Here is a 22,809-nt window from a genome sequence, read left to right on the forward strand (position 1 = left end):
TTCTGATAAGTTATCTGTAATTTTTTAAAAAGATATGATTGTTTTAAGTACGCACGGTTAAGTTATTTGCCGAGATATAACTTTAAGAGGTATTTTTATTTGATTGTAAAAGGGCAAAACGGTACATTTAAATAGTCCCATTTATTTTTTATTTTTTTAAATTACCCACCAACTAAACATTTTCAAACTAAAACAGTGTTGTAAAGGCCATATTAGGTTTGTGTCTCCGCTAGAGAGTTGCCAGACCTTCGGCAGGTGACCGTATTATGAAAAACTATCGCATACTAAAGAAGTTATGGTCTGGTATATATCAAAACTCAACCAGTATATAATGGTATTTACCTTCCGGCCGCATGGTATTTTCGATCGTTGGCCGCGCAGTCACACTCTCAGTACAACGACAACTAACTAGTTAATTTACAATTTACGTACAATGCGATAGCTGGCATCCACATTCGCCCCAAAATGTGCGGTTAAATTCCCCCCGCGAACCGCAGAGCGGCGGCGAAACAGTCGGACAAAAGCGACCGAGAGAAACGAAGCGAGAAGAAGAAGGGCAGATTAAACAAGTTTGCGTGGAACGGAACGGAAAATTGCGTGAAAAGAAGAAAGCCACAACGAGCAGATGCAATAATGCCTAATGTTTAAACAAATTCGCCAAGGAGAGTTTCGAGTCCATTTTTGTTTAAGTCCGTCATCCGTGCGTGCCTGTGAGTGTGTGTGTACATGTTGTGTGTGTGAGTAGTGGAAAGAGTGGAAATAATGAGAGTGTCTCAGTCCGAGTGCAAATGAAGTTGGCCAAGCCCAAAACGAGAATTAATTAAAGCGACTAAGAAAAGTGCCCATCGCGGAGGATTAACTACGCCCAGGGGTCAGCCAACAAGATAAAGAAAGAAAAAATAAACTAACCCAACCGATCGGGGGCAGGACGAGGAAGGATCCAATCCAAAATGAGCGAGGAACTGAAAGTGGTGCTGCGCCGCAGCGAGCAGCATTCCGGTTTCGGGTTTTCGCTGCTCGGAACCACCGGACCGCCACATGTCATCTACGACATCGTCGAGAATTCGCCGGCAGCCGATTGCGGAGCGGTAAGTAAAACATATGTATGTGCCGTGCCGTGCATACATGCTCCTCCACTCCTCGCTGTACGGTCCTTTGTCTGTGTGTCATTCCATTCCCGTCTGGGACAGGACCCACCCACCCACTCGCCCACTCACCCACCGGTGACCCCCGCCCATCTATGACTTCATCAACCACCGGGCAATGAAAACAGCAACAGCTCCCTGCTGGCCTCACTTTTGGCACTGCTCTGCCACATTTTGGTCTACAGTAGAGCCTCCCCAAAGCAAACAACACCCAAAATGCCTAAGATGGCCTTGAGATTTCCCAGGAATTCGGTATAACCCTTTAGTTTTTCATTAAAATGAATACGAACATGTTTGAAATGTTATTAGTGCTCAAACTTTAGAAAAACAGAAGATTTTTTATATTAAATCCAATGTTTTTAAAAACATTTTCAAACCATTAAGCTGATTTTAAAGGGATATATTTAAATTCAGTTGAATTACCTATAATTTCACAACTCGTGAACTTCTAATTTCCCTAGAAACAGCACATACCTCGAGTTAAGATCCACGAAGACGCATTTTTCTAGGAAGTGCCTTGTTTTTGTATTTCTCAAAGAAAAGTTATAGCGATAGCATTGTAATCGCTTGTGTTTGCTTGTATATTATACTATATTAGTATTTATTTATTTTTGTAAATGCCGAATCAATATTGTTCTAAATTTGTAACATCAATGCTTTAGAATCCCTCAAAAAAGTGTAGCAACATGTGTAAGCTTTTAAACGGAAATACAATTATTCATCACGTTTTATCTAACTCAAACTGCATACGTACATAGATAACAATATTTTTTTGTGGGGCAGATGGCGGTTTGAGTTTTAGAATTTGGCCTGTATGCAACGCTACCCGCCCCTTGTCTGTTGATAAGAATATTTTCCACTTTTCCACTTCTTTTTTATGGTGATGACCATGGCTGTCTGGCGTATGTGAAAGCATTTCAATTTGCACAGCGGCAAAAAAGCGAAATGAGAGTCCTCCGTTGGCGTGTCATCATTGTTTGCCGGCCGTGATGTCATCGTTGCTTTAATTGGTGGGAGGGGCGGCGGAAAAAGAGAAAGGGGGGGAGTCTGCGGGCACACAAAAGACACTATATCAATTTTCTGGCTTGTTTTGCTTTATTTACTATTTATTGTCATCGCATCTCAAATGTTTAGAGCCGAGTGCAAAAGGAAAACAAAAGCAAGTAAATACAGAGAACAAAGTAAGGCAAATATTTGTAAATGAAATGGCAATATGTTTGCTTACTCAATTGTTTTTGCCCATGTAAAGATCAATTTGTTGTCAATTTAATGGAATTACCGATGGTTGGAAGTCTTGTGATATAACAACTATTACAAATTTATTGTCTATGGATACATCATCAAAACATCGGTTCAAATTCTTATGAAAAATCCTTATCCGCAGTGGATATTTACATAGTTTAATCTTATCTCAGTAAATTTCAGTAAACATTTCATTAAAAATATGTAGTATTTTTTAGCTATTAGCAACTTAGATTTCTGGGAATTAAACACTTTGCTGAACGCACCCAGCGGATATTGGATAAGAATGGACTCTACGTGGGGCCCATTTCAATTATTATCAATTTCCCGGTGCAACTCTAATTCGAAAGAAGTGCAACGCAAAGTTAACGTATCGACAAAATGCAAATGCAGCGCTATAAAAAGCGATGCAAAGACAACAATTTATAAATAAACTTACTCAGGCCGTTGCAAACACACACAGGCTGACAGGCAGACGGACTCAGACTTACTTTGTAATTATCGGACGTGGCAACAATAAACGATTTACACGAAAACCCAAACAGAATTCACCCGGCTTTGGTTTTTTAAATTTATTCAGCCGACCACCAAAAACTTGGTCTCGAACAAACAAAACAAAAAACAAAAATAAAAAACAATGAAATCCGTGAAAGCAGAGTGCAAAAAACGCGTTGGGAATTTTAAATTGTTGAAATTATTAAGTAATTCCACACAAGCCAGGTATGACGAAAAGCAACGCAAATGCACCGGGGTAATTGTCTTCAGGCAACGAACTGACTTGGACGCACAGATATGTCTATATATTTTGTAGATACAGATGCAGCGGCACGCACTTTTTCAATTTCTTATCGCTTTCGCTTACAACTTGTTGTTATTTTTGTTGCCCGTCTTGTTTTGTGGTTGTTTGACTTGTCTTCTATCTCTCCACCGCGCACTCCTTATAAAGTGGGTGTGCGAGTCTCACTTGGCACTTTGGGTATCGGAAAAACACATTATAATATCGCACTCCTTAGATAGACAAATTACTGCGTTCAGTTGCTAGGCACCTCTTAATTGAAATCTATATTGCCTTGTTTTTTGCTGGTATTATTATTATTCATGATAAACCCTAGTGGGTTCAGTCAATAAAAAATATTGTATATATATTGTCTATATTTCCTTAATAAAAATAATATAGGGGTCATAATATTTACTGAGGGAATACTAGGTATATTAGGATTTTTGTTTTTTATAAAACGGGGTCGGTTTTACCCCATCTTTGAGTATCAGTTGGATAATCAGTAAGGTATGAACCCCAGTTGCAAGCAATTCTAAAATACTGCAATAATTTGTTGTTCTGATAATAATGATAATATAATATATAATAACAATATTTAGACCATAGGCTTATAAGAAATTTGTTTTCTAAAAAACAGGTCGGTCTTACCCCATCTTTGATTGTTGTTTTGATATTCAGTATGGTTTTAGCCCCAGTTGTACGCAATCCTAAAATATAAAGATTATAATCTGTTATAATTTTTTGTTTTGATGATAATGATAATATTTAGTCCGTTTAGTCTATAGGCTTATAAGAAATTTGTTTTTTTATAAAACAGGTCGGTCTTACCCCATTGTTGAATATTGTTTGATATTCAGTATGTTTTCAACCTCAGTTGCATGCAATTTTAAATTGTTAAGTTTATAATCTGTAATAGCTTGTTGTTATAAAGACCCCTCCCCACTAAACTTAAACCTAATGAGTAACCAACACGTCGGCCCCCGAGTGCAATTAATTTTACTTTTTATATGCCGTCATTCTGGTTGCGGTACAATTTTATTTTTCAATGAATGCACAAACATACACACACTCTCAACTGGGTGTGTACAAATTGTATGTACATGTGTTTGTCCACGCTGTCGTCGGTTGTCTTTTGTCGCCTTCGCATTCGCTTTTCCATTTTCCACATCCATTTCCACTTCCATTTTCTTCTCTCTTCTCTGCTTTTCTTTTCTTTTCCTTAGTTCGCTGCAGTTGCTCGCTGTTTGTTGTTGTTTGCCCATGCATTTGCCTCGCGTTTGTTTATTTTCCTACTTCTCAGATATATCTCTTGATATATGAAGTATGCTCCATACTCGCGCGACGACAAAAAAGTCTGCGTTTCGAAGTGACTGAGTGGCAAATTGTGCATTAATTGCGCAGGGCGACTAAAGTACTCACATTTAATTATATTATGATTCAGAGTGACTTTATAAAATACATACTCTATTCAGGGTTTTAGTTTATCACAAAAACTATAGAATTCTTTGTTTATAGATTGGAAATGTCACTCTTTAGAGACTTGGCACAGGTACCTAATTTAATGAAATTATGTTAAATTGATAATGAGTATTGCAATTTTCAAAAATAATCGGAAATCGATAAAGTGTTAAATAAGATTGTGATTAAAATTGTTGTTACTTAAGCCGCGATCTGTTCAAACTGTTTTATCTTCAAAACAATACTTTTGGTTTACATTGTTTTTACATTCTTAACATGTTTTTCATACTATTTTTTAATCAGTGTAGCTACTATATCACTGGAAAAAAAGGACAGAGAACTTTTGGGTTAATTCCCTCATCCCCAATTATAGATACAAAAACTGGGTTGTTGATGTGTTTTTAGAAATTATTTACTTTGTTTAGTCATTAATCACTTGGGGTGCCAAGTAATTAGCTCTCTCCTCGCCTGTTGAAATTAATTTCTTTCTCAGCATTCGGAGAACAAGAATTTAATATTCGCATTTTTTAGGGCAAACAAAAAATAGGAAACATGCTGCAGGAAAAAAAAAACCTTTAAAACATCAGATGTGTATGCCTTGCCAGATTTTTTCTGTTCGCTGTCATTTGCGCCTCCTTCGAAAATTGTAGCTTCTTTTGTTCTCACTGGCGTTGTTGCAAAATTCTAACGTTATGCTTAATTACTCGTTAACTGGAAATGACAAACGACTTTTCGCCGTTTGCCGCTTTTGTTGTCATTGTTCCCATTGTAGTTGTTGTTGTTGTTCTTGTGTGGCTCCGCCCGCTGCTAGCAACAAATTAATTGCCACCGACAAGTCGCAGACAACAAAAAGACAAAAAACCAGAAGAAAAAAAATGAAAGAAGCTCTTGGCTCTTAGCTATTTATTGATTTTCCCCTTTGGAAATGGAATGGGCATGTTTGCTGTCCCGATCCCGATCATCGCCCTTTCCCCCGCCATTTCTCAAATTGTGGGTAATGACAATTGACACGTTCAAGAAGTCCACAGCAATAACAACACACTGTCTAGCAGGTCGGCCAACTTCAAGCTCTGAAAAGCACAATCCAACAACAAGCACATCACTCGATTACAATTGCGAGATAGAAGTAAATGTCAAGAGATTGGGATACCACTTTAACTTCTGCTTTCAATGCCCTTTTAGGGGGTTGTCTTAGTTTCATCCTTAGTTTGCAGCGGTTATCTCGAAGAAAAATACTTTGAAAGTAAAGACACTTCATCTAAGTACTAGAAGATTGAAAAGTATCTTTTCAATATCTCTAGGAAAAACCTTATATGATAATAGATACTTTTATAATGACACTAAAATTAGTTTCAAGTTTTTCATGTGACTTGCTTGGCATTTTTGTATCTAAAGGATTTATCTGATAGGTGTATCTTAAAGATGGAATATACTAAGAGGTATGCTATCGCTAGATTTTTTCAGCTAGTATCTAAAGGATTTATCTGATGGGTGTATCTTAACGATGGAAGATACTAATATGTATGATACCGCTAGAATTTTTCAGCTAGTATTTAAAGGATTTATCTGATGGGTTAGCGATGGAAGAGTCTAATATGTATGATACCTATGAAATTTTCAGCTAGTAAATTATTATAGTGCTGATCTACAATAAGATGTAACGACACATAATGAGATTACTTTTGCAACAGGGCATTCAAATAGCTTACTTGCGAAGTTGGCCCTTTCTGTCCATTTATTTCCTCCCCTCCCGTTCGGTTCACTTCAAGTCAAAAGTGCAAAAAAGTAGAGTAAACTCGCTTTAATTGAATTACAAAAGTAGGAAAATTGCGCACGCGTTTATTAAGTTGGTTTTCTTGCTGCTTTTTTGCTTTCTGCTCGATGGAAGGCAGGAGGCCCAGCCCAAATAAATGTAACCGGGCTCAATTCGGTTCCATCCCAGCCGGCTTTTCTTGAGCCTGAGCTGCGGGGGTGGTGCCTTCTCCCGCTGCTGGGAGGTGGAAATGGAGTGGATACTCTTCTCCATGCGGATGGGGATGGGGATGGGGATTGGAGGCCTGAGGTGGACGAGTGAGTACTCTGTGTGCGCTCCGCCGCTCCGGTTCGTTGCACGCCACGGCACAGCGAACAGCAGTAGCACGGCGGCAGCAACTACAACAGTCAAAGAAATAATAAGAACAATAAGTGCATAAGGCACTCACCTAGCCAACGCTCCAGAGATGCCAAAAAAAGAGTGGGCTCACGATTTCAATGCCCAGTTCAGGCTAAGGCCATGCTTTAAGTTTATTAAAAAACAACCTTGACTTTTCCATCGCCGTCAAAAGAGTGATTCATTATGTGAATATACCTCAAATTATATGATTAAGTACCTCCGTATTTGTCAAATTGTGATGTTTTAACCGTAAATTATTGAACTCTAAATGACTACACCTTTGTATTTCTCATTTAAAACCACAATAATATTTTGGTAAACAAAAATATTGTAACTTGGGAGTTACACTCAAATTTAGTTCGAATAAACTAAAGGTCAATGAAATCTAAATGCTAGACTTACATTTTTATTTTTGGCATCACTTAAAACTGCATATTATATTAATATTTTTTAACAAAATTCGTCGCTTGAAGTTAATTGATAATATATTTTATCATGTGTATTACGAAATACTTACTTAAAAACGAAGCAAAATTAAATATTAATAGATATTTGATGCTTTGTAATTGTACTGAAATTATTTTTAATCAAGAACAAAATGTTCTTAATTCCTCTTTGAGAAAGTAGCCATATTTGGCTACAATCCAGCCAAGTGGCCACCACTTCTTCGTACTGGCTGACTCAGATTCAGACTCAGGCATGCAAAAAGTGTTGTAGAAAGCTTAGCGGCGAGCGGTAGCAGTAAACTTTGCGCTAAATCTCGAGCATTTATATTTGGCGTTGTTTTTGTGCTCGCTGGCTCGCTCGCTCATTTATGTGCCCACTCGCTCGTTCGTGTGTGCGACCAAGCATTGCCGAAGATGCAACAAATGCAGCACGGAGGCAACCTCCGTCTCGGGCGGGTGCAGTGCATCCGAGTCGGAATCCGACGGTGCTGCCACTTGGCGGCTGTCTGCCTGCAAATGGAGTGGCAGCACTTCTTGTCCCATCTCATGGCATCGCATCGCATCTCAACCCATCCCATCCCATCTCACCTCACCTCGCCTCATTGTTTCCTTCCCTTTTTTTGTTTGGAATGCTCAATTAGCCGGCCTGCCCTGCCCCCCCTTCAGTTGGGTATCTGTTCCCCCTTTTTTGCGACTTTCTGGCCCACATTTGCAGTCTTGCTAAGGCAAATGCTGCTACCAAGGCGAATGCAAATCAATAACAAAAATAAACCTAGGCACACTGCCTAAAAAAATATGGAAATGGCTTTGGGAAGTTTACAAGGAGGAAGCTCTAAAATTGAAATCCAAATAGATTAAAAAAAATTTCAAGTAAAGGGAAGACAAAGTGGTATTTATTTGTTCTCCTTGTTAAAAAAGAAGAATATTGACAAAATTGCATTATGCATTTGAATTTTCTTTTTAAATCTTTTAGCCCAGTGAGATTATATTATTTAGAACCATATGCTAAAAACATGTTAAACTAAATTTTTCAACATTTTTCCCTCAGTGTTGCCAACAGTCCAATAACACTCACACATGTACACAAACTTTTTGTTTGAAAAACATTTGTTGTTAGTGTCTTTACATTTCGTTCTTGTTGCAGTTTCATTTTTATGCGTTTTGCACAATTGCAAATCCCGCACGAGCCGCACTCACACAAGCCCGTAAATTCCACGGTTCCACAGACACAAACAACCAAACATCCCGTCTATTTCAATTTTCCGTCAAGGAAAATGCGCACATTTTTCGGATATTTACAATGGAGAAAACATAAAATAATAGAGGGTAATTTAGCAGGCTAAACATTGATTTAAGCTTGCGATAAAATAGCTGATGACGCAATCGCTACTCAGCCTTGGAACTCAAGACAAAACGAAAGCAAGTCTAATATAAAAGATAAAAATAAATATCTTACAACAAATTTTAATTTTGATCCTAACTCACGTACGAGAGAAATAGTTTCAGAATAGCTTGAAATCCTAAAAAAAATTTGAATTTTAGGGAAAAACCATTATTAAATAATGGAATCCGTTAAACTTTTGTAAATAACTTTTAAACTCTACCCCCAGTTTAAATACCCACTTAAAGCAAAAATAAAGGGTTCCTTTATTAAATTTGCTTGCGATATAATTCCTAGACTTTGCCTTACAAAATATAGGGCAAAGATTCAGTGAAATCTGTGCCTGTTAACATGGCAAACTTTTTAATTAGGCAGTTAGAAATTGAGCAAACAACCTGCCCCAGAATCTGGAGAGAGCGCATCGAAAAAGGTTTAGCTACGCTGAGTGAGAAGGCAATTTCTCGAAAACCCTCTATATCTATGGTGACAGGGCGTGAATCACTCTATTCACCATCTCAAGTTGAGCCATTGGCATAGTTCTGTGCAAGTTAGCACTTTATTAACATAATGGGCCGTTCATAATGGGTTCCCAACGCCGGAATCATTCAGCTAAGCGGCAGGGCGATAACATCCCTATCGCATCGCCATCGCTATTCAGACCATTCACCGACTTCCGATTCCCGCGATTACACAACACCCACCGGAGCATGATAATGAAATAAACCAATTCATGCTAATTTGTTGCTCCCCCTCTTTTTATTTGGTGCAAATATGAAAGGAAATCCACAATGAATGTGCCTGCAAGGTCGGCAAAATAAATAAAACAACCGCGGAGCGTGGGGCTATATATATGATATAGGGGTATTGGCTCGTGTGCTCTTATTTATTTGATCTGTTATTGTCCGGGGGCTCTGCACATGTTTATTAGCTAAACATGATAAGAGATATCGCCGCATTGGGCCCCAAAAAATAAACCCTTAGCGTCATAACTCAAAGTCGTTAATTGCTGTTAGGGGAAATAAATACTCCTGGGGTCTATAATATAATACGATGAAATCATTGTTAATTTCCCTTTCTGTTATTTTCTAAGGCAAATAGCAAGGAACCAGTATATTATATGCTAAAATTAGTGCAATTGGCAACTTTCCGCCCGTTTCGCTTATAATGAGAGGGTGTGATTGATGTCTAGTGTAAACCCTATACCTCTAAGTGCCCTGCTGAAAGACAGAACAAGGTAAACAAAGCCAGCGAAGCCGTGTAGAATGCAAATAGCCAAAGAAGTGGCAAAATCATTAGTCCAATAACAGGCGGTGAATTGAGTGTGCCAGCACGAGTATGGATAGGTCCCAAGTGTCTGGGTCTATCGTCTACTACGACTACGGGTTTTTGCTATGGTTCTCGACATTTTTTTCCGCTGAGTGCGTCATTTGTGACGCCCACGTGGAAGGCGGACGACTGTCTTTTATCCGCCTGCCTACCCCAACATTGATTTTCTGGGCTCCGGCGAAAAAAGAAAAGAGGTTAGTGGGTTTTCCCATTACTGCAGTCTGTCAACGACTCTGCGGCAACAGACGACCGACCATACCATCCATCCTATAGAGTCGAATAACCGTATAACGGTGAAGGTAGTGCACGGAACCGTACTTGACTAGGTTGTCGTAGTCGCTAATACAATCAATCAATCGCCTTGTTTACCCCCACACAACCAAGTGGGCGTGCTGTTGTTGTTGCTATTCTTAATTGATATTGGTTTAGTTCGTGTCAATAAAGCGCCATTGAACCGAAAATCAAAACATACACAAGGAGATTGCCGAAAAAAATGTGGAGCCATTGTTCACTTGGCATTAATTTGAGACTTCAAGTACTCGGTAATTGAAAGCCGAATGTGACGTGAATGCTAAATAGTATCTGGCACTGGCTTTATCAGCCTTTATGCGTTCACAAGCGATTATTGGGAATTAGGAATTTCCTGATAAGCTTCTCTTTATTTCCATTAGTGTCGTGTTCAGATTCCCTGAAGGTAATCCCCGTAAACACTTGTTCTAGAGTAAACATGGGATTGCATTACCAGGCCAGTTGGGGGTTCCCTGAACCCTATTCCCAAGTTGAAGTGGTTTTACGCACTTTTTAATTAAAATCTTACACTTAAGTTCATGAGTTACAGATTACAAATCGTAGAATGAGTACTACGGTTTTCCGAAATCAAAAATGTTTTCTAAAACTGATGATAGATTGTATTTTGATTGAAAGCAATAATACTGGAGAATTTTCTTCAGAAAACCAAGATTGAAAAATTGCCCAAATGGAAACCTTTCTTTGTCACTTTTATATCACAAAATCTCATTGCAGAACAATCACTGAGATGGTCTGTTTTTCCCCCCTCAAAGTGCAGCTTATCCTCTTGTGGTCTTGTGGTATCTTCAACGCCCAGTTGACTGTGTTTTCTTTTGGAATAGGGGCATGACATTGCGGATAACAAACAAGACTTCCGACCAGACCAAATACGAATCGAATGGATGGGTCGTAAGAAATGCAGGAGAGCCTCTCCCCAATTGTCATTGGTGTCGTTGGATGTGAAAACAAATCAATTCGAACCAATTTCAATTTGAGCAGCCAGTGGTGCAGTAGAAGGGGGGTCACATGCAAGTCGTCAGGGGGTCAGAGGGGGGTGCGGATAAGAGAAAAGTGTGGGGGGGGGGAGGGGGCATAGCGGCAGCCGAGTGTAACTGATTGATTTAACTTTTAACTGTGCAGCCTGCTGGTTGTTGGATGTTGGTTGCCGGCTGCTGGTTGCTTGACTAGCTTGACTGCCTGCCCGACTCAACAACTTTGCCCCCAGGGGGCCCACTATCTCTACGCCAGTTTACAGGGGAGCTTGCTCAAGACGAATACCACAAATATTTTATTACATGTTATATTATTTGACGGATTTCACTTAAACATGTTACGCCTTTAAAGTGGCTTGTTCAATCTGTAAGTTCTTCTTTCAATCACTTTAACAGTAGCCATATGATACTTGCTTAAACCTTCACTAAATGACTGGATTTATTTTAAAAAGTAATGGCAATCTTAATATATTTGAAAACATCTTAGTTTTTTATTTAATATATTAATTCACCTGGTTTTTATGGATTGCCATATATTTAATTCACTTAATTAATCGAAGCTTAATATAATATGTCATATGAACAAAATCAGCCTCTTTGGAGTATAAACTACCATCTACCATCTCTTATTAAACATATAAATAAAAACTTAAGGCTAATTAATACGAGTTTTGCTAATTAATTTCTGAAAATAAAAGATACAAATGTAGTTTGTCGGAACCAATGACATGGCTCATTTGAATATAGGTTGAGTTACAGGGTTTTCACTGTTTTTGTATCTTGTAGCTATCGTTCGCTGCTCCCCTCCGGAGCGTGAAAGTGAAATGCAAAAGTGATTTGATGCGAGTATAGCTGTGTGTTTGTGTGCACCTGCTGCTGGCTGTTTTAGAGTGCCTAATCGAATCTGGAGGAGCTTCCTCGGCGCTGGGAGCCATTAATCGCGGCTTGTTATCAAAAGCGGCGAACACGATTCCGAAGTGGCCAAAAGGTAGAGAGTGCAGCAGGGAGCAGGGTGTTATGCAGATGCTGCCACGGGGAAAACATCAAATTTGCATTACGAGTTTGACTTTCTTTTCATTTTCGCCCAGAAAATTGCACAAGGGGGTGGTTTGGGCGGCCTGGGTGGCTTGTTTGTTATGTAACTCCTCCGCTTGTCGACATTTTTTGGCTGGCACAATTAATTTAAGCACAGTTTTAATTGAATTGCATCGCCGCCCGCGGCAGCAGCAGCAGCCATATGTGGCACCCACTCTCTCTCTCGCTGCAAAGTTCTCTAGGTCCTCTCTCTTACCCTATTTTTCCCCCCATTTCTCGCTCTCTTCTCGGCCCCATGCAGACTTCTCTCGTGCAGACACAGAAGTCGTGGTTTCCCCAGCGATATAGTGAGAGCATAAATTAGTGCGACTTTTAGTTTTAATTGCCGCCCGCAATACGCGTCAAGTGTCTCCGAAGGAAGCCAGCACACCCAACTTCCCTTAATACGTATACACCATCCTGTGCATTAATAATAAAAGCCTGGGCCAAGTCAGGAAACCCCAGGAACTAATTATGCAATAATAGTATAAAAGTAATTTGTGCTTCTTGTGCATGCATTTCCCGTGAATCCAGAAGCGCGTGTGGCTTACTCAAAATTCCCCCGACTTGTAGGGCCTATGCTATGTGTTACATAGCATATTTATTGAATAATCTATGAGTGCTATCCGGAGGTGAAGGTTCCACGTACCACTCAACCCCGGATACGGACACCGACACCGAAAAGCTCTTCTGCCCCGTTCTCATACGTCAGCAAGTAAATAAGGCGCCAATGTCGTCCCACGTTGTGATTTCATGCTGTTTTTCGCCCCTCCTCATTTTCCGCATTTCCACGCGCCTCGCAACGCAGGCCCATCGAGAAGAAAATTAAAAATAGTTTACAAGTGCCGACAGCCGGGGTTTGGCTATGCCTAACATGCGAATAATAATAACAAAGCCAACTCGAGTCGAAGGAAAATCAATAGGCTTTGCGTTGTCAATATAATCGAGGGGTATTGCCAGTGATTCGCCTACTAAATGTGCCTCTGTCGGTCTTCCATTCGCAGGTTGAGGCCGGGGATGTCATCCTCAAAGTCAACGGAACGGATGTCCATCGCTACACAACGAAGGAAGGTGAGTTCTCGAGGGGTGGCAGTGGGATGGGGATGTAATGGATAAGAAAAGCTGTGAATAATTAACCAAAACATATTCCCAAACAGTTCTCAAATGCCTGCGCCTGTCGGAACAGCTGGTGACCTTGGAGCTGAAGCGAGGTAGGTGGAAATGTATATCAATCTTCAAGGATGCAAACTGGTTTCGAGCCAAACTGAACTGAATCAAACCAAACCAATCCAAACCTAACTGAAATAAACCGAATCAAACCAAACATCTTTACCAATGTCTTGGATTTTTTTCAATTTTTTGTCAATGTTAATTGTAAATGACTAACTATAATTTGTATTATGTTGTATTGGGAAGTAAAATTAAATATTTTGGACTAGGAATCTGACAAAGTTATTTTTAGACGTCTGACTATATGTGAAATCACTTTTTAAACCTTTTTGTATAAAACCATAATTGGATGAAAGTTAAACTTTCTTATGGTTTAATAGAAAAATGTTTTAACCAATATGGTTTCACAGGAAATAAGATGTTAAAATATAAATTTCTCTTATAATCCTTATCTGACGTCCATTTATTATAGATTGGTATTTCCCTTTTGAAAAATACCATTGTTTTATTAAATTCCTTTTACTTCTTTTTAGTTTGTTCAATAAATATAATCAATTACCCACCTTTGGTAATTTTGATCGGTTTGCATCATAGAAAAACATATTTTATGACCGATAAGTAATACTCTTTTCTCTCCCCAGATCCCAAGCTCAAGGCGCGGATCAAAGAGCAGCTGGCCAACACGCAGAGTCCGCACTATGTGGACATTGAGTCGCCAAACATTTACGACTATCACAGCAACAGCACCAACTCCTCGCCGAATCACCGGGCCAACGCCGGCGGAAAGGGGGCGGCGACGACCACGCCCTCTCAGAGCGGACTGCGCTACAAGTCGCCCACGCACTTGCCTTCGCTGCGGCAGAATTCATCGCCCCTGCTGGCGAGTGGATCAACCACAACCACAACCACCGCCACCCATACGCACACCCACAGTCGCAACTCCTCGGCCAGCTCCACCAAGATCAAGGTGGTGGAGACGAGCATCACCACCTCGACCACGGGCATAGTGGGACTTGCGTCACCCACCGGCAGTGCTGGTGGTGGTGTTTGTGGTGGGGAGGCCACCTCGCCCACCTTTCGTCCCTCTCGCATTCCACAAGCGCTGACCAAATGTGCCGTACCCAAACCCGTGCCCGTTCTCCATTCGCCCCAGAATAAACGGCCACGCCCCTCGCAGATTCCGACAAAAGCGGCGAACGGCAACGGGAACGGCCATACCGCCCAGCTGCCACCCCAATCGCTGCAGCACTCGAACAGCTACAGCGGCAGTCCGGTGACCAGGCAGCGGTTCACGGATAGGGAGCAGGAACGGGAGCCGGAACCGAACTCGGCGCCACCGCAGCCGGCGAAGGCGCCACGCTTTGAGGCTTATATGATGACCGGTGACCTGATCCTCAATCTGTCCCGGACACCGCAAACCAGCAATCCTTTGCCCGCCCAGGCCAAGAAGGTAGGGGAGCGATACATTGTAATCCGTATTTAAATCACCAAACTAAAATATTCTTTCCTTGCAGGTGGACAGCCTCCGGGATTCGCCCAGTCGCCTGGTTAACGCGCGTATCAATGGTGCATTAGCACCACGTGCCTCTGGTGAATCCTCGCCCACTTCCTCCTCCTCGGTAGACTCGCCCACCAACACCAGCTCGGATTCGGTGAAGCGCGAGGCGAAGTTGCTGCGGAAACAACAACAACAACAGCAGCAGCAGCAACAACAACAACAACCTCACCAACAGCAACAGCAACGGGACAGCATCAACAACAGCTACAACCGCAAGGATTCGCTGACCAACGACACGCTGCTAATGTGCGAGGAGCTGGAGCCCGACGAGGAGGGCGAGTACGTCCTGGAGGAGGACAACAAACAGCAGCGACAACGCCAACAGCAGCATCGATACCGCCAGCAGCAAAACCAGCAACGCTACGAATACTACCAAAACGATGACGAGCTGGAGGAGCAGGAGGAGGTGGAGGAACGTGAGGAGGATCAAACGCACTACGACATCACCAACATCGACACCTACCAGAGCGGAATGGGCCGTGGTGACGAGGATGACAGCGATCGGCAGTGTCTGGTGGACGACGACGACGATGACGATGCCTACGACGAGGAGGAGAACGATGCCGGCGACGAGGATTACTCGACTAACTCGCTGGGCTCTGGTTCGGCCAAGCAGAGATTGCGGGCGCTTAAGCAACGGACCGCCACCCGCCAGCAGCAACGAAATCGGGATGCCGTCGACTGCGCCGGACGCTCCGGATCGGGATCTTCGTCCACCACGGTCAAGAGCGAGGCGGGCGGCCTGGGCCTGGACGAAACCTCCTTCTCAGTGCCAACCTCACCAATCTCGCTGTCGACGCCACTGATCGACAAGGAGACGGCCAACTCCGTGCCCACCAGCCCGGAGCCCAGTTCGCTAGTCCCGGAGTCGAGCAGTGGCGCTGGCGCCGGAGCAGTCGTGGTGCGCCGGCACAACGGGCATGTGGTGCGGAAGTGCGATGCCGCCGGTTTCCGCACCAGCAAGTCCGAGGACCATCTGCAGCAGATCCAGCGCGAGGGCATTGCCGCCGTGATACCCATCGACATTGATGAGGATGTGAATAGCTCGCTGAACACGCTGCTGGACACGCGTCAGGACTCCGAGGACTCGCAGGTGAGGCGTCGCCGGGCTTAGGCACTCCCACTCCACCCAGGATAGTCCGCCGCAATAGAGCTAGCGAACCGTCGAGCAGTCGAATTTTCCTTCCGCCAGATCTCCCCCAGAACACTCGACACTTGTAGTTGATGAGTTACTATCCCTGTTACGCTCCCCGTTCTCAAGTGCTTTTGTAGAGTACGGTTTTCGTTAACTGGTTTCTGTAGTCTGTTGTCTATTGTACATCTATGTGTTTTGCGTGTGTGTTAGCCATTGCATTGTTCTATAAGTCATTCCATACCATCTAATCTCATCCCTAGACCTAGACCCAAACCCACTGTTATTCTTGCTCACTTGTTACTTTGAACTTTTCTACTTAACTTAACTTACTTACTACTAAACTCTCTGTCTGTCTTACTCTCTTGTTTCGTATTTCTTTCTTTCGTTTTCTCGTTTCTCTGTTTCCTACTTTGACTCTTCTCGAATCGATTTGATATGCGCAATTCATTGTCCCCCGTGAGCTTTCTAGTCGATGGCCACTGTAATTGCAAACAACTCGCCACTGGCCTCGAACAACAACGAGGGCGAGCAGAACGACAACCGCAGCAGCAGCAGCAGCTCCAGCGACAACAATAATTGCAGCAGCAGCAACACCAGCGAACCAGCAACATCAACTGCAACAATCACGACTGCAACTGCAACATCAACGAGAACGATGAATTGCAGCAGCAAATTAAACTATATTTTATGCAAAAAGGTTGCCATTTGCATAGTTGGCATGCTGATTAATGTGACTTTTGATTTTGGTTTCGTTTCGATTTTGCCACTTTTGATTTCTTGCCTGCGCTTGGAAAAGTTTTGTATGTAGAAGATGAGAGCCTCTCGCCACCAAACGCTTGTCCACAACGTACACACTCCACAACACACACCCAAGTTTCCGACACTCTCACACAGATCAGACACCGAACGCTTCCAGCACTCGGAAAATTGTTTAGGACTCCTCAGAGAGATTGGGCAACGGCAAATGGAAATTCGAGATCTGACAAATAATCCATAGAGCATAATATCGATTAACAAAAATTATAAAATATAAAGAAAAAACCCTTGTTATTACTGTATCACTAATCTCTGGTTTGTTGCAAATCCTAGGCTTCGGATCGCGATCGGATCGTGTGGACCTATAATGCCCCACTGCAGCCGCACCAATTGGCGGCCCTCCAGAGACAGCAGCAACAGCAAGAGCAGCAATTCCAACAGCAACAGCAGCAACTCCAGCAGCAACATCAGCAGCAACTCCAGCAGCAACAACAGCAGCAGCAACAACAACAGCAACAGCAGCAACTCTACGGTCAGCAATCGCATTCAAATTCACATTCAAGTTCCATTAGTTCGTCGCCCCAGCACTCGGCTGTGGGCAGTCCGGCCTCGCCCACGTCGGTTTCCTCGTCGGTGATGTCCTCGTCGGGCTCCAAGGGCGCCCTGGGCCTGGGCAGCAGCAGCAACGGTCCCATGGCCGCCGTGCAGCAACAACAGCAGCAGCGGGAGCAGGGCGGCCAGGTCGCGCATCCGCCCAGCGGGATTCCCGGCCTGCTGAGCTGCCCAGGCGGCGGGCCCGGAAACAATGGTGGTGGTGGAGGCATTTGTGGTGGCGGTGGTGGTGGCAACAACGATCAGAGCGTCTCAGAAGCCATTTCGAATATATCTAGTCCCGACTACCAAGACGACGATAACTTATTAAGCTCTCGCGATATTCTAGGCGGCATGGTACTTAGCGATCCCAGTGACTCGGACTCAACCATTCTCGTCTCGGACGCGGCCGCCCAGCAGCGCCAGCAGCTCAAGCAGCAGTTGCGCGCCCAGCAGCAACAGCAGAGGGAGAGGGACAGGGAGCGGGAGAGGGATCGGGATCGGGACCGGGAACAGTCCGAGCACAAGGTGGTCATTCAAGTGCGGGGACTGGACAGCAACAGCAGCGGCGGCGGCAACGGCCGCTCCGAAGAGGATGTGGTCACGCTGACGGAAGAGCCGCTGGGCACGATGGCCATTGGTATGCGGGACGCCTCGCCGCCCGTCTCCGACGATGGCAGCGATGTGGAGTCACTCCACTCATACCACTACTCGCCCAAGGCCGTGGACATGCCCTCGGCCATTCGCCTGGCCAAAAGACTGTACTCACTCGACGGTTTCAAGAAGAGTGATGTGTCGCGACACCTCAGCAAAAAGTGAGAAAGCATATCTTTAGTATGCAATTTTAAACCGTTGTTTAACTATATTTTCCCGCTATTTACAGCAATGACTTTAGTCGAGCGGTGGCCGATGAGTATCTGAAGCATTTCACCTTCGAGAAGAAGTCACTGGACCAAGCGCTGCGTGAGTTCCTGCAGCAGTTCTCACTGTCCGGCGAAACGCAGGAAAGGGAGCGGGTGCTGGTGCACTTTTCCAAGCGCTTCCTCGACTGCAATCCTGGCACCTTCAATTCGCAGGACGCCGTGCACACGCTGACCTGTGCCATAATGCTGCTGAATACGGACCTGCACGGCCAGAACATGAATCGCAAGATGAGCTGTGCGGAATTCGTCGACAACCTGGCGGATCTCAACGATGGAGAGAACTTTCCCAAGGATGTGCTCAAGTCGCTTTACCAGGCCATTAAGACCAAGCCGCTGGAGTGGGCACTGTAAGAGGTGTAAACTGTATTTACTATCATTTTCTAATCATAATTTATTGTTCCAGAGATGAAGAGGCGGGCGATCTGCAGCAGCAAAGAGCTAACAACAGTGCCCTAGGGAATGTGGGTCAGAATCCCTTCCTCGATCCCCCCGAACTGGCAACAGCTGTGGAGTACAAAAAAGGCTATGTGATGCGTAAATGCTGCTACGACAGCAGCTATAAGAAAAGTGAGATATATAATGATGTAATGGTAGAAATTTTTATTTACTAATATCCTTTTATCTAGCTCCCTTTGGCAAGCGCTCCTGGAAGATGTTTTACTGCACTCTGCGTGATCTTGTGCTGTATTTGCATAAGGATGAGCACGGTTTTCGCAAAAGTCAAGTGAGTACAATGCTCTTCCCATGTGGGAACTATTAGTAACTTGCTACTATATCCACAGATGTCCGACAATCTGCACAATGCAATACGCATACATCACGCACTGGCCACCAAGGCCAACGACTACACAAAGAAGCAACATGTGTTCCGTCTGCAGACGGCCGACCAGGCCGAGTATCTGTTCCAGACCAGCGACTCCAAGGAGCTGCAGTCGTGGGTTGAGACGATCAATTATGTGTGCGCCGCTATTTCAGCGCCACCGCTCGAGGGCGGCGTGGGCAGTCAGAAGCGGTTCCAGCGTCCGCTCCTGCCCAGCAAACAGTCCAAGCTGCTGCTGGTGAGTACAGAAAGATAGTTACTCCGTGTACGATCAGATACTCATATTCTCATGGTGTTACAGAAGGAGCAGTTGGATTCGCACGAGGTGCAGCTGGCCCAGTTGGATCAAGAGCTGAACGAGCACAAGAAGGGTCCGATTCCCAGCAAGGGCTTGGCTCTGCAGAACTACAAGGAGAAGGAGAGCTACCTGCAGTACGAAGTAAGCTTCAACTATATACCTTTCGAACTGAATCGATTGCTAATTCAATTGATTTTGTGTACTCCAGCTGAGACGCTACCGCACCTATGTGAGCATCCTGAGCGCCAAGATGCTGGCTGACCAGCAGCAGCTGGAGTTGCAAGCACTGCAGCCGACTCCGGCGGCGCACGAGGAAGAGGCCGACACATTCCCAGTGGGCACCACCGCCTGCCCGCCAACCACGCCGCAAAGTATTAACCAGAAGGATCTGCAGAAGGAGCAGCAGCAGCAACAGCCAACGAACAGGTACAGTCAGCAGCAGCGCCCCAGCGGCAGCAGCTCCTCGTCCGCCGGCCATGTGCAGCAGGACATTGGCTGACGCGTAATGGGAGTTTTCTCAGCTTGTGTGGTTTAAGCGATCGCTCCGATCCACTCGTTATATTCCGTTCATAATATCCTTAGCTATATGTTTTTTCTGTTCCTTTGCCGCTTTCGTTGTTATTTTGTGTTGAGCTTTCCCCAAGATTTCCCTTCTTCATTACTGTTGTGTTGTTCGTCCCGCAGAGCGCCCAGGATCTCAGTGTCGACCAATGTGGGTTGGCGCAAGCTACTCTGGGACTCCGTTTGCTGCGGTGTTTTGTTGTGTTGCTGGCATTACTGTGCTGTTATCACTGTTTTAACCTAATCCGTTCTCTGTGTAAATATATTTCGTGTGCGTTCCTTTCGTTTTGCATTTCGCATCGCCATCATAATGCCCCCACATCCCCACAAGTACAAGCTTTAATTTTGAATAGTTTTAACTACGATACGTATAACAATAACTGAATCCAGACTTAAGTGTTGCGCGTTGGCAATTAAAACCACGAGGAGACAGAGAGACCCCTAATGTAATTAGTTCTTATGTGAATAATGGTTTTATTTTGGATGCAACCACAACCACACAACATGCTGTGAAAACTCAATGAACAATTCATAATCGATAATTAGGAATTTAGAGACTCAAACGAGTGACCGTTTGGAAAGGATTTAAAGTCAAGATTCGAATAGTTAACTATAGAAAACCGTTTTTTGTAGCACTAGTAGTAATCCAAAGTTTTGGCGTTATATGTATACAAACAACAAAAATTATATTTAGAAACGAAATTGAACGAAGAATTGTAGAAAACACAAATGTGGTTCATTAGTAGCAAACGTTTACGTTTAAACCTAAGCTAGAGGCATTCTAAATATACATGCAAACAACATAATCACAAACGAAAAATAGCATTAAACACGTTTTACAAAACCGCACACACATCCAGCAGATAGAGATACAATTTTAAGTAGACAGAATCAATTAAGCCATTCCACACCCACACAAGACACGATACTGCACTAATTGCTGGTGGTTACACCGATGTACCATATAAGACTCATGCTAACCCGACGACATTTGGTGACCCCGACCCCTAGGTGAACCCAAAGCAGTTGCCGTTACTCGTTGCCCGTTTGCCATTTCGTTATCCCGTTCAAATGCGTTGCTACGTTCCACCCAAATGCAATGTCACAAGTGAAAAGCAAAACCCAAATGGAAGAATTCTTCAATCTTACAGATGGTTCGATGTCTTCTGCTGCTGTAGCCCACTCTGGCGGCACTTGATCCATTCGAAAAGCCATTAACCAACTTAGTCTCTTGCCAAGATTTAGCATCAGCCACAGCACAGTCCACGAAGCACCGCGCCAGAGGCTAGTGATCCGCTCCAAGAGGTGCTCCTTGTAAATGCCCCGACCCGTACTGACCGCCTGTCTTAAATGTGAGCAGGCCGAGGCCAAATCTCAATGTTAATTGTTAACTCTTCAGTGTCTAGCTTGGCTTAGTGCGAACCTATACGAATATCCACCATCTGACACCCCGTTTTTCGTTTCAAAATCCACGATTGCTAACCTCGCTTATCGTTCTACACTTGCAGAAAAGAGAAGAAAAAGAAATAATTAAGTTTTATTTCGCTCTTGATTTCGATCATTTCAAAACTCGCATACCAACACACACACCTTCACCACAATCCCCGCCTTCTGGCCATTGGTAAGTGCCACGCACAGTTTGAAATTGTCAGCTATTCGACTTAAGCATGTAACTTATGTTTTCTCTTCCCACCAGAGCAGCAGGCGATTGAATGAATGAATTTGAATAGAATACTCCGAAATGCCAGGCTGCCTCCGCCGGGAATACAGACAGATCAGATTCACAGATCCACAGAACCACTCACCCACTCGCATACTCTGCACCACTCACGCCACACCCACCCACTTACACTCAAGCGTTGCGGCTGTGCCGTGCATGCCACAGAAGAAATTCGGAATTTGTGCACTTTCAATTACTTGAAACCCCAACATGGGGGCTAAATGGGAGAACATTTGAGACAATTAGACTACCAACACGATAATTAACGAGGGAAAGTTTTACGTTTGAAGGTCGTTCATCAGAAGGTATCGGCACTATCTCGAATTCGAGCATTTGATATCATAAGTATGAAGCTACTTATCCATAAGCGGCTACTCGAAATCGGTTTCACCTGAGTTGAAGCTATACAATCTATTCGATTCGAATTTGAATTTGAATTATCGTTCATGTTTGCTTCGCCAAAGATTCTGCTGGACGGCTGCTTAGGAGCGAGAATGAATACTGCTTATACACATAGACTTATTATTACAAGAGTTGATAAACAATACTTACATCATTACCTATGCTATCATTATAAATGATAAAAATAAATTATAAATTATTGAACAATATCTCTACGCAACTAGAAGATGGAGAACATCGGCAGTAACAATAACACAATGAAAACGAGGACAAGAGCATTAGCATTAAATCTAAGCAATTACAACCATACCACGTACGACTTGTTTTTGGTCTTTTGCGATACATTATCACATTATCTGTGTAGGTACACTTACTCTAATATTATGTACGGATTAATATATTTATTTAAACACTTATCGGTTGATTACGCGACATGTCCATGTAGCTAGAATATGAAATTGATATCGATTACGGGGTAAAGAGAGACAAGGAGGAATCAATAAATTTAAATACATCATATATTTTTGAATATATTATCATTATTGTATTGTGTAATTATGTAAATGCAGATTATATAACATTGTTTATAATAA

The 22,809-nt window shown here is 43.3% G+C and overlaps 1 protein-coding gene across 11 annotated transcripts; it reads left to right on the forward strand.

The window, feature by feature from the left end:
- Nucleotides 1–379: 379 nt before the first annotated feature.
- Nucleotides 380–22,749, forward strand: Efa6 (Exchange factor for Arf 6). Of its 11 annotated transcripts, none has more exons than XM_070996481.1 (16): nt 380–1,088; nt 13,287–13,353; nt 13,440–13,493; nt 14,094–14,902; nt 14,967–16,103; nt 16,615–16,842; nt 17,235–18,307; nt 18,376–18,762; nt 18,819–18,982; nt 19,042–19,139; nt 19,198–19,473; nt 19,537–19,674; nt 19,742–19,959; nt 21,246–21,446; nt 21,603–21,715; nt 21,791–22,749. In XM_070996481.1, the coding sequence occupies exons 1-14, from the start codon at nt 951–953 to the stop codon at nt 21,310–21,312; spliced, it is 4,854 nt and encodes a 1,617-aa protein (XP_070852582.1). In that variant the 5' UTR covers nt 380–950; the 3' UTR covers nt 21,313–21,446; nt 21,603–21,715; nt 21,791–22,749. The 11 variants fall into 11 exon arrangements, with proteins under 11 accessions (XP_070852582.1, XP_070852583.1, XP_070852580.1 ...); XM_070996482.1 differs by having other exon boundaries at nt 21,796–22,749; XM_070996487.1 differs by having other exon boundaries at nt 381–1,088; nt 17,235–17,433; nt 17,842–18,307; nt 21,246–21,715.
- Nucleotides 22,750–22,809: the final 60 nt, after the last annotated feature.

This window comes from Drosophila suzukii, chromosome 3, assembly GCF_043229965.1.
Source record: "Drosophila suzukii chromosome 3, CBGP_Dsuzu_IsoJpt1.0, whole genome shotgun sequence".
NCBI lineage: Eukaryota > Metazoa > Arthropoda > Insecta > Diptera > Drosophilidae > Drosophila > Drosophila suzukii.

Excerpts from the sequence above, each read along its gene's own strand:
- Efa6 (XM_070996479.1), top strand. The coding sequence starts at position 951 with ATGAGCGAGGAACTGAAAGTGGTGCTGCGCCGCAGCGAGCAGCATTCC. Across the intron at positions 1,089-13,286 it reads CGGCAGCCGATTGCGGAGCG|GTTGAGGCCGGGGATGTCAT; the intron begins GTAAGTAAAACA and ends TTCCATTCGCAG. Across the intron at positions 18,763-18,818 it reads AAGCCGCTGGAGTGGGCACT|AGATGAAGAGGCGGGCGATC; the intron begins GTAAGAGGTGTA and ends TTATTGTTCCAG.